This window comes from Benincasa hispida, chromosome 12, assembly GCF_027475165.1.
Source record: "Benincasa hispida cultivar pf3 chromosome 12, pf3_genome.v1.1, whole genome shotgun sequence".
Taxonomy (NCBI): domain Eukaryota; kingdom Viridiplantae; phylum Streptophyta; class Magnoliopsida; order Cucurbitales; family Cucurbitaceae; genus Benincasa; species Benincasa hispida.
This window is the reverse complement of record NC_143489.1, coordinates 75833274-75845427: the sequence shown is the minus strand read 5'-3', so window position 1 is coordinate 75845427 and position 12154 is coordinate 75833274. Positions and strand designations below refer to the sequence as shown.

At 33.4% G+C, this 12154-nt stretch overlaps 1 protein-coding gene across 4 annotated transcripts; it reads right to left on the bottom strand.

Annotated features, from left to right (window-relative positions):
• Positions 1-479: 479 nt before the first annotated feature.
• ATSEC20 (Sec20 family protein) lies at positions 480-4856 on the bottom strand. 4 transcript variants are annotated; one of them, XR_005478996.2, is made up of 8 exons: positions 4365-4856; positions 4158-4227; positions 3883-3992; positions 3724-3799; positions 3573-3609; positions 1796-1910; positions 753-1068; positions 480-554 (listed from the first exon to the last, which is right to left on the bottom strand). XR_005478996.2 is itself a non-coding variant. In XM_039019219.2 (7 exons), the coding sequence occupies exons 1-7, from the start codon at positions 4643-4645 to the stop codon at positions 828-830; spliced, it is 930 nt and encodes a 309-aa protein (XP_038875147.1). In that variant the 5' UTR covers positions 4646-4856; the 3' UTR covers positions 498-827. The 4 variants fall into 4 exon arrangements, 2 of the variants coding, with proteins under 2 accessions (XP_038875147.1, XP_038875148.1); XR_016525238.1 differs by having other exon boundaries at positions 3914-3969; XM_039019219.2 differs by having other exon boundaries at positions 498-1068.
• Positions 4857-12154: the final 7298 nt, after the last annotated feature.

Genomic DNA, 12154 nt, shown 5'->3' with positions numbered 1-12154 from the left:
TTTTCACTTTTGAAATTTATACGTGTTTTCTCAAAATTTTCAGATTATGGTTTTCATCTTTATAAAGAAAGACACTCGAATTCCTATTTAAATTCTCTTTTTAAAGAAATAAGATTTTTAAAACTATATCCTTTTTTAACTGATTTGGTCTAAAAAATCTTAGTAGAAAGTAAAAAAATAAAACATAAAACTTTAGGGTGAAAATAGTGTTAATAAATTCAAGTTTCAACCAACCAAAAACTAAAAACCAAATCATTTAACTTAAAATAGTTATTACATGATTATCAAATATCCTAGGATATCTTTACAAAAAACATCTCAACAAATTTGGATACCTTAATGAAACATGAGTTTTCAAAATTTCCACGCAATGGTTTATTCTTTTTGCTTTTTTCTCAGACTTTTTTTGCTGTATATATAAATAAAACCAAACGTAAGCTAAACAAGCTCGATCAACTGTTCCAAAGGGGCTCAGCAAATTGGTAACCCATCACAAATGGCCAATTATCTTTTCTACCTCCATAAATCCAAACGACTTATGCTTCAAATGAGTTCTACACAGAGAAGAAAATAATTGGCTTAAAGTTCTAAAAAAAAAAAAAAAATTACTTGTACTGATGTCTAACACAGCCAAAAATGTGTCCTCTGTTTGTGGGTAGTTTTTCCCACTGAGAGACACACTGTTTAAACAAATTACAGGCTGTACTCGATCGAAATTTTACTGCACAAGAAACCATGAGTGAAACGTATACCTTAAAACCTTGTCCAGAAAACAATACTCTAGAGATGTGCAATTTGTCAATTCATTTTCGAACGAATGTTCCGCTTCAAAGTTCGTCCCAAATACGTCGTTCCTGTGGATCTGCAATTCTGTGAATTAAATCCTCATTGGCTTGAACTGGATTTCTACCATGGTCAATATCTCCAGGTATGTGATTTGCTTGCTTGGCCATCCCAGCTTTAATGGCAGCGGTGGCCATCCTCTGCAACTTCAGTAGTCCAATACGTTTTGACACGACATAAAGAACAGCAAGAGAGAAAAAGAAAAATCCGACGGCCAATATAATCCTGTCCATATAGCCTCTCATTGTTAGAATTTTTGAGAGGTTCGACTATAAATTCAATCTTTTAAAATGAGATGGATATGTTAATTTAACTCTAATAAGCACGAAATCGGACATAGGCCACAGACACGGACACAACATGACAAGAACATGACGACATGCCAATTTCTTAAAAAGTTGGACACAATGGGAACATGTTTCTTTAATCAAATTTATGAGTATATTAGTAGATATTGAAATATTAATGCTTCTCTATCGATAAAACATATAAACTTAACATAAAAACAAAATATACTTCACTAAAAATATACAAAGTTAAGTCAAATAATGATATTTGTAATCTTGCAAGAAAAAAAAAGATGTAGAAATCTTTCTATATCTTTCCTATTACTCGAGGAAAAAACGTCATTGTAATACTTTAAGATTTATGAATATAAGGATTCAGTCTATGAGAAAATCTGTAGTTTTTTACTCTAATCTTCAGATTAAATATTTCTCTGAGTTGTGTCCAGTTGTGTTCACCTGTGTCCAAGCCATGTCTAGAATTAGATTATATATATATATATATATATATATATAATTTTAACGTGCTTTTGGCGTATTGAACACGTGTCTGGAGAGTGTCCAAACATGTCACCACTTTGCCTAAAATAAAGTGTCTGTGCTTCCAAGATTAAACCTATAAAGAACTTTTTATTAGGAGAAAAAGTGGCAAGTAATCATCCATTTACCTGTCCATTACATCTTGCCGTTGCATTGTTGAAAGTAAGTTTCTGGTTCGCGTTAACAATGAGCGGTGCCCCTTATATTCACTTTCAGCCTTCTTTAACACTCCAGTTGATTCCTCTGTAAGAACCAAATACTCCTGTAAGCTCCATAGGTTGGCCAGGGTTCCATAACACACAAAGATACTCCAGAGAAGCAATTCTAACTGCTGGTGCCTCATCATATGATTAAAAATCTAGTCTAAAATAAGAAAAAAATGAGAGCTTAACAATGGTATACATCCCCTGATTTGGTGCTTTATATATGGTTCGCAGACTCTTGGAGAGTTGATATTATAAGCACCACCAAAGGATTGTTGCGTTGTAATGGAAGATTTTCTTTTGAGTCCCCATTATCTGATAGGGAACAACTCCTTCACTAAGCCATAATCTTTATCGTTGTGTGGTAAATTTGGCTTGAAAGGAACAAAAAGATTTCAAGTTTTTCAAGTGTCTTGGGAAGAGGTTTGAAGCTTGGCACATTTCAACGCTTGCCTTTAAATTTTTATAACTAAAATTTTATCCTATTTTCGTTTTTGTCCTTGGTTCTTAACAATGGAACCAATTTTTTGTAGTTCTTGTTTCTTAGGCTCCTTTTCTCGGCCTTTGTTTTTGTGTGTTCTTATCCTTGGTACCTTCATTTCTCTGAATCATAGCTGGCTTTTCATCACCAAAAAAGAGGGGGGAACGTATATCAATTTAGACCCTTTTGTTAGGGATATGGAACTATTTTTACATAATTCCATTTAAAATCAACTCAAGCTCACCTAAATAACATTATTCCTTTTGCAAAGAAGAATAGAGGAAGCTTCTTTCTAAATAAGTAAAGAAGAATATAGGAAGACGAGCAAATGAAAAACCACTCAAATTTAATTGAAATTCACTACTGTTTATTTGATTCTTGTATTTCTCTCTAATTTTATATTAATTCTTGCCTTTAAAGAAGTCTCATACATGTGTAAAAATTATGCATTAATGACAAAATCATAATGGAGGGTCCAAATTGATTCACTTATAAAAGTTAAATTGATTCAATAATTATTTTGGAATTACAATTAATACAACCACAAAAGTTTAGAGGTATAAATTGATATTTGTCCAGGCTGTAGGCAGGCTAGAAGAGGGAAACCTCAACTTTGAGGCACAATGAGAAATGAATGCATTCCTAAATTATCAGCGTTCAGTTCAAGACATCATCGTCATAATTTAGCATCTATACACATCATAAATTTCTAAGCTGTGATCTAATCCTAGCATATCCAAATGGTCCAACCCAAGTGAATGAAAATGAGTATATGACAATAGAATCAAAATGCCCAGTCAGACAAGACATAACTTTTGCTTGTTCTAAGAACATTCTGCAAACAACAAGCCAACGAAGATAGTACATGTTTCCTTGTCATTGGCCTAAGATCAAAACGATCGGTGTTCTCAATCAGTAGATTAGATGGCACTAAAAATTAAATGCTAAACAAAGATTCTCATAGATAAATAAATGCTAAATTATGTCTTACTTTCTAATTCCTCAACTGAGGGAATAAATAAGATTTGCAAGGGTGGAAAAAATTTGCTCAGCTGAAGATACTATCATAGGTGTCACTTCACTTCCATACGTGGTGTACGGTATATTCTCACAAGTTTGTTTGCTATGTAATTTCTACCATCAAGATGAAGTAAAGCTAACTAATCAACTGGAAAACAGAATAGTAAAAGAGATGCCACACAAAGATTTTTAAAAACATACCGAAAGTCTCAATTGTGTTTGCAGTTCTTTCCACCTCCTACAGACCAGATACTCAAGAACAGTACATTACTAAGAGCTAGGAGATTTAAAATTCAATCAAGATCAAAGTAAATAGAATACAAATGAGAGAAATATAAAACCAGAAACAGACCTGGACCATAAGCTGACGGGTTCGGCGAAGGCTCTCTGTGATGCTTTCTGCAGCAGATGTCATTCCGGCCTTAGTTCTGCAAAAAGGGAAAACGAGGTTTCCAACATTACAAAAGAGATGGAGACTACAAAAGTTATTTTAAGAAACAATTAGATAAACCTTCTGAAAACGTCAAGTATTGACAACATACTGTAAATTCCGTCTGCGAATTGTGGACTCTTCTCCTCCACCGAGAAGTCGTTCTCTCTACAATGAAAGCCACCAACATCCTGAGTATAATGTAAAAGTTTCACATTGAAGAAATAGTGTTCATCTCAAACAAATTACCACATTCAGGAAATAACGGAGAAATGCCATATTAAGCATTAAGAATACTAGGGCTAATCTGTAACTACTAACGAAAAGTTTTTACAAAACCAGTTTGAATTAATCACCTCCTCCTGTGCAGCCTTTCTCATGTTGGCTTTTGCTTGCATATTAGCGTTTCTCAGACTCGATCGCAAACTGAAATACATGCAAAAGAGGGAAAAAAGAAACCCCATTACAACCAAACGACCTTTCATTGGCGAAGAATTATAGAAAGAAGAAATTCCAATCAAATTGAACCAGAGTAATACAAAAGGAAGAGGAAGACTAGTTACTTGTTGGATTGATTTTTCCAGGATTGAAGCAGCGATTGAGCAGCTTCGACTTCAGAATCAGAGAGCAACTGGGGGGCAAGAAGATCGAGATTGAATTCCAACGACGAAAGGAGATTCAATCCATCTTGAGCCAGAGCATTGAGTCTGGGGAGAGAATTCTTCTCCATTGATTCACTTTGCTTCTCGTATGCTTCGATTGCCTTAATCCGCTCGAGAGTGTGATGGAAAGCGTGGTTCCACTCATTTTTGACCCGATCCACCTCCTCTGCAACCTTGTCCATTTCAAAGATCGGAAGGAACACGAACACCCCCGAGTTTTGAAGGATTTTGATATCTAATCTGCTGATTTATTTGAATATAAATTAGCCCAAGATTTGCTAATTTATACACACGGTGGTGATCATAACGAATGAAATAACAAAATAAACAATTCTAATAACAGAATATAAAATTATTAGGAATATTATAACAGAAAATAAATGTCGGCTTGATATCCAAAAGTCATGTATCACCATTCATTATTTCCATATGCCTTTAGTTATTCTATGTTTGGTCTCTATGTAAGTCCACATCCTACTTGTCACTTTCCCTATAGTGGCATTTAGTGGATCTTATAAGAATCACTTCCACTAATTTTCATATTTCATGATTTTGGTTATTTTATGTTTTTAGTTATTTTATTTTATAATTTTAGTTTTAAATTTAATGTTATTTTGCATATTCAATATCTATTAAATTTCTAAAAGTACAATATTTTATGATAGTGCTGCCATGACAAATCTCACAAAATTAGAATTTGTCGCCCTTGATATTAACAACAATATTTATTTGTCATGGGTACTTGATGCTGAAATCCACCTGCTATGAATCATGGGAAGACTATTAAAGAAGGAAATACGACATCCAAGACAAAACAAAAGTTATGATTTTTCCTCATCATCATATTCACAAGGGATTGAAAATGAAGTATCTTACAATAAAAGATCCCCGTATCTTGTAGAAAAATTTGACAGAGAGATATGATAATAAAAAAAACATTTATTCTTCCTAAAGCTCGTTGATAACTTGTAGAAATACAAATTATTTTTGCTCTTAAGTTGGAACAACTAAGGTTTTTAATGATAAATTCTCCCCATTTTTAGTAGAAACGCATGGAATTACTCAAACATTAGCAAATTCATGCAAAACAAGTTTTATTACTAATTACTGCGGCGCTAACGCATTGTATTGCAGGATCTTTACAAAAAGCTAACGCATAATCAAGAAGTGCTGTAGAGAAAGCTCTAACGCATGGGCCATGCGTCGGAGGGAATTCAGCACAGAGAAGATACATTGATCCAAGCTGATTGTGTCACATCACCACTTGCAGTATGGGCATCTGCAGCAGGCGGCATCTGAAAAGCTTCCGAGAGTCAAGCGGCTGACCAGGGCATGGACTTTAATGTTGCCCATTCACCAAGTGGACATGACCAACGCCTATTAATAGATGAAGTCCCTTCAGAGTTTGCAGTCAGAGTTAGTACATAGAAATTATCAAGACTCTCACTCTCTGTAATTAGCGTAGTCGTAGTTTAAATTGTGTTGTGGTACCGAGACGATCAGAAGGGTTGAGAACCACCGCCACCGCCAGTCAGGGAGCGAAGGAAGCCAAGCTTGAGAAAGATACTTCATCCAACTCCTATACAAGTGATTGTACATAACAGAATTGAGCCAAAGAGATACAAGAGATTGTACTCTGCGGTTTGACTCAGTTTCCTTCGTCTCATTTATCGCTTTCATTGCATTTGATTAAATATTGTTTTTGTAAAGACACTCTGTTTCTTTATAAAATTCATATATTTGATCCATCACATTTTGTCACTGTTTATTTCTTGTTTATGTTGAATGCATTCATACTTTATACAAAACTTCATTTCAACGCTCAAGTCAACCTAATCAATTGGTAAAAGCATCTTTAACTTAGATTGTTCGAGAGAATAACTAAGCCACATCAAGTAGGACGCCTAGTACATCTAGAGATAGACTTACTGGTGTCTATTGCATTCTGTGTTAGACGCATGCATCCTAGAGATAGGTTTTGTATGTTATTCGCATTGAGAAGTGTTGAATAAAGTCTAACGCATAAACAAAGATAATCAAATCATCTCATCTCATCCACATCACATTCTAGTTTGTGTACACTCATCTTAGACCGAAGCATATTACTTACATTAAAATCCATTTTCGCATAATCCATTTAATCACTACTCAACTCTTTTGTATCTTCTTGCACAGGCACGACACTTTAGTGTAAATAACACATTTTTCTCATATATTTAGGAAAACCCCTACAATAGCTTCAATGCAAGGTCTGCGTTCGTTTAACTGAATCCCTGAGTTCGACCCTGGACTTGCCAGGAACCTAAATTGGATTTATACTTGGGTCTGGTTTAGGAAAACTTAAACGTCAATAATAGGAGTGTCGTGCGTTCTGATTGCTTTTCTCTAATGCACCAATACGTTACAAATACTTAAACGCATCAAAGCATCAACGCATCATCTATACTTAGAATTTATTTTTCCAATCTATTTTATACAATACACTCCCAGCTCGAATCACGATAGCAACGAACACTTGTTATGAGTGGATGCACTTGAGGCTACAAGATTTCAAATCAGTAAATGATTACAATTCCGCATTATTTAAAATCAGTTCAAAATTGTTGTTGTGCGGAGAGAAAATTATTGATGCTAATATGTTAGAGAAGAGATTTTCTACATTTCATGTCTCAAATATGCTCCTGCAGCAGCAATATCGAGAGAAATATTTTAAATAATATTCTGAATTAATTTCATATCTTCTCGTGGCCGAACAAAACAACGATTTATTGATGAAAAATCATGAATCTCGACCAACCAGAACAATACCATTTTCTGAAGTGAATGATGTGAATTTTAATAATAATCGTGGTCAAGGTCGTGGTCACGGTCGAGATCATGACCGTGGCAGAGGATGAAATAATTATTATTTTCGTGGTGGTCGTTCTAATCATTTAAATTTCAAAAGAACCACACAAAATGATGATCATAAAGGAAAAGCTTCACAAGATAAAGTTCAAATAGTATTGAAAATAAATGCTTCCGATGTGGAATGACTAGACATTGGTCACGTACTTGTCGTACGTCAAAACACTTAGTTAACCTCTATCAAGCCTCCTTGAAGGAAAAAGAAAAAGAAAAAAGTGGAAGCAAATTTTGCATACCAAGATAATGACATATTTGACCCATCTCATATGACAAATTTGGATGTGGCGGACTTCTTTGAATCTCCTGAAAACAAGATTGGCATAGTTGGTGGCACATCAAGTGTTTCTTTTGACTTTGAAAATATCTAGACTTAATATTATTTTTTTCTTTTATCTATCTTTATGTTTTTTTTAGTAACTTTTGTATATTTTAAGTGTTGTTTTTCTTATTGTAATTATTTTCTTTTAATGAAGAAACATGGATCATTTCTATATGTTGAGTGACTAAAAAATGAGCAAAGAAGATCTATATCTGACAGATAGTGCAACTACATATACAATACTTACAAATAAAAAATACTGCTGAAAGTAAAAGTAAATACAATATCAGGTTCTGCAAATTTGATTGAAGATTTTGGAAAAGAAAATATTATTTTGCCTAGAGGAACAAAATTTACAATTGACAATGCATTGTTTTCTAGTCAATCAAAGAGAAATCTTCTAAGTTTTAAAGATATACATTACAATGGTTATCTTATTGAGATTGATAGTAAGAATAATGTGGAATATCTATATATCATATCCATTGTCTCAAATGAAAAACATATATTAGAAGAGTTGCCTGCTTTATTTTCTGGATTGTATTATACTCATATACGAGTAATTGAAACATATGCAACAATGAACCTGAAGTTCATGAATCTAGACATATCCACAATTGACATGACCGATTGGGTCATCCAAGATCTATAATGATAAAGAGAAGCATTGAAAATTCAAATGGACACTCATTGAAGAACTAGAAGATTCTTCAATCTAATGAATTATCATGTGATGCTTGCTCTCAAGGAAAATTGATAATTAAATCATCACTAGCTAAAGTGGGGACTGAATCACCTACGTTTTTAGAACGAATTCATGGTGATATATGTGGGCCCATTAACCCACTAAGTGGACCATTTAGATATTTTATGGTATTAATAGATGCATCCAGCAAATGGTCAAATGTGTGCTTATTATCAAGTTGAAATCTTGCATTTACAAGATTACTTGCTAAAATAATTAAGTTAAGAGCACAATTTCCTGATTATACAATTAAGACCATTCATCTTGATAATGCTGGTGACTTTATATCCCAAGCTTTTAATAATTATTATATGTCAATTAGGATAAAGTGTTGAACATCCTGTAGCTCATGTTCATACACAAAGTAGTTTGGCAGAATCATTTATAAAACGTTTGCAATTAATTGCAAGACCATTACTTATGAGAGCTAAGCTTCCTTTATCTGTATGAGGACATACTATTTTACATGCAATGTCACTTGTACACATTAAGCCAGTAGCTTATCATAAGTATTTGCTATTACAATTAGCTTATGATCATGAGCAAAATATTTCCCATCTGAAAATTTTTGAATGTGCAGTATATGTTTCAATTGCTCCATCACAACACACTAAGATGGGTTCTCAAAGGAGGTTAGGAATATATGTTGGATATGATTCCCCATCAATTATTAAATATCTTGAGCCCCTGGTGGGTGATGTATTTACTCCACGACTTGCTGATTGTCATTTTAATGAGAAAAATTTTTCAACATTAGGGGGAAGAATTAAGAAGTTGGAAAAAGAAATTACATGAATGCATCGTTATTGTCTCATTTAGATTCCCGTATAGATCAATGTGAACTTGAAGTTTAGAAAATAATTCATTTGTAAAATATAGCAAATCAATTATTAGATGCATTTATAGATGCAAAGAAAGTAACTAAGTCGCATATACCAGCATGCAAATTTTCCATAAAAATTGATATCTCAACACAACAAGTTGTCACTAATGAGTCTAGAACACACCAAAAGCGTGGTAGAACAGTGGGTTCCAAAGATAAAAATCCTCGAAAATGAAAAATAATTAACAATGAAAAAGACTTGGTTGAGGATGTAAATACCCATAAAGAAATCATCGGCATGACTAGTAAGGAAAGTGAAATATCTAAAGATAATAATGAGATTTCAATTAACTAAGTCATGATAGGAAAAAGATAGAATCGAACTGATGTAATTATTAACAACATTTTTGTGTATAATGTTGTTCTTGATATTATATCTGAAAATGAGAATCCTAAACCAAAATTTGTTGAAGAATGTCGACATAGAAAAGATTGGCTTCAGTGGAAAGAAGCAATTGAGGCAGAATTAAACTCACTTTCAAAACATCGAATTTTTGGACCTGTAGTCTGAACACCAGAAGGTGTTAAACCTGTGGGATACAAATGGATATTCATGAGGAAAAGAAATGAAAATAATGAGGTCATAAGATATAAAAAAAGACTAGTTACACAAGGTTTTTCACAAAGACCTGGTATTGATTTTGAGGAGACGTATTCTCCGATGTTGGATGCAATTACATTAAGATATTTAATTGGCTTGACTATATATAAAAGTCTGAATATGCATCTTATGGATGTATTCGCAGCATATTTATATGAATCTCTTGATAATGATATTTATATGAGAATCCCAGAAGAATTTAAAGTACCTGAAACATATACATCAAATTCCTGGGAGTGGTATCAATAAAGTTACAAAGATCACTATATGAATTGAAACAATCGGAACAGATGTAGTACAACCGCTTGAGTGGATATTTATTGAAAGAAGGATATAAAAATAATCCAATATGTCCGTGTGTTTTTTAAAGAAATCATAATCAAGATTTGCTATTATAACTGTATATGTTGATGACTTGAATATAATTGAAACTCCTAAAGAGTTTTCAAAGGCAATAGAATATCTTAAAAAAGAATTTGAAATGAAAGATCTTGGAAAAACAAAATTTTGCCTTGGTTTGCAAATTGAGCATTTAGCAGAAGGAATATTTATTCATCAGTCAACTTATACAGGAAATTTTTTTAAAGATTTTATATGGACAAAACACATCCATTAAATATTCCAATGAAAGTCCGTTCATTGGATATAAAGAAAGATATATTTCGACCTCGAGAAGATAATGAAAAACTTCTTGGTCCTGAAGTACCATATCTTAGTGCAATTGGTGCACTTATGTATCTTGCTAATAATACAAGACCAGATATTGCATTTTCAGTAAATTTTATAACTAGATATAGTTCTTCTCCTACAAAAGACATTGGAATAGAATTAAGCATATACTCTGTTATCTCCGAGGAACAATCGATATGGGTTTGTTTTATTCAAATCAATCAAATTTTGATCTAGTTGGTTATGCAGATTCTGGATATCTATTTTATCCACACAAAACTGGATCTCAAACAGGTTATCTATTCACATGTGGAGGAACTGCTATATCATGGTGATCGATGAAACAGACTTTAATGGCCACTTCCTCAATTCATGCTAAAATTCTTACAATTCACGAGGCTAGTCGAGAATGTGTATGGCTAAGGTCAATGATATTGGGGTTGATGCCCTAAATCTCGTAGGGTCCTATAGTTTGTAAACCTTATATGAACAAACTTTTATGTGATTAATAATATATGATATTTTTATTCACTTTGTCTATAAAATATGTGATATTTTAGTTGCATTAACCACAAACCAATAAATTAACATCCAAGATTATCGTTGTAACTTAAACATATATGTGGAGACATACAAGTGGATCATGTTTAAGTGATAACCTAAACGGTCTATAGTATATCGATAAGGTTGGGTACCTTATCCTGGTATCACTACAAGTATTAACCCACTTTATAGGTGTTATAATTGTTGTAAAGTGCTACAAATGATCTGATCCTGATCATTCATGTATTAGACATGAGAGCGGAGATATTCTATACAAAGGAATTTTTATAAGACCGGACCACGAAATGTTTAGTCTCATTATATAACACCGTTCATAATAGAGACTTTCATTTCACCAGGATGACCATAGGTAACATGACATTAATCCTGAGTTGGTTGTGAATTCCTGCCTATGAGGGCGGTTCTTTTATTTATATGGATGAGAGTGGCCAGATTTCCGACTCAACAAGCCTACCATTTTAGGGATTCGTCTGATTGGGGAGCTGGGAACACAACTACACAAGATAGAATTCACTCATTTCCCGAAGCAGGGATAAGTAGATAAATTGCTCCCTTAAGGACTGATTTCGGGTATTGAACAATGTGGCGCCACACCCTCTTTTGGCCCGAGAGGGGTTTAGTCATAGTGGGACCATGATCTATTGTTCATTAGAGAGATCAATGGTACTTAAAGAGTTAGATGTAACTACAGGGGAAAATGGTAATTTGGCCCAATTGTACTTACGAGCAATTTGTGAAGGGTCATCATACTGTTGATTGGTTATATCCAATGGACACAGAAATATATTTGTAGTGCGAAGAGTGCAACTGTCGGTCTTTAGTGGAGTGTCCGACAGTTAACGGATAGTGGATAATGTAATTAAATAGTTTAATTAATTATTCATGTACCGTTGGAGCTCAAAAAGATTTATTTGAGAATCAGTTTTTAGGTTAATTTGAATTGTTCAAATTAATAAGAGAGAATTTAATTATATATGATATAATTAAATTGATTCAATTATAT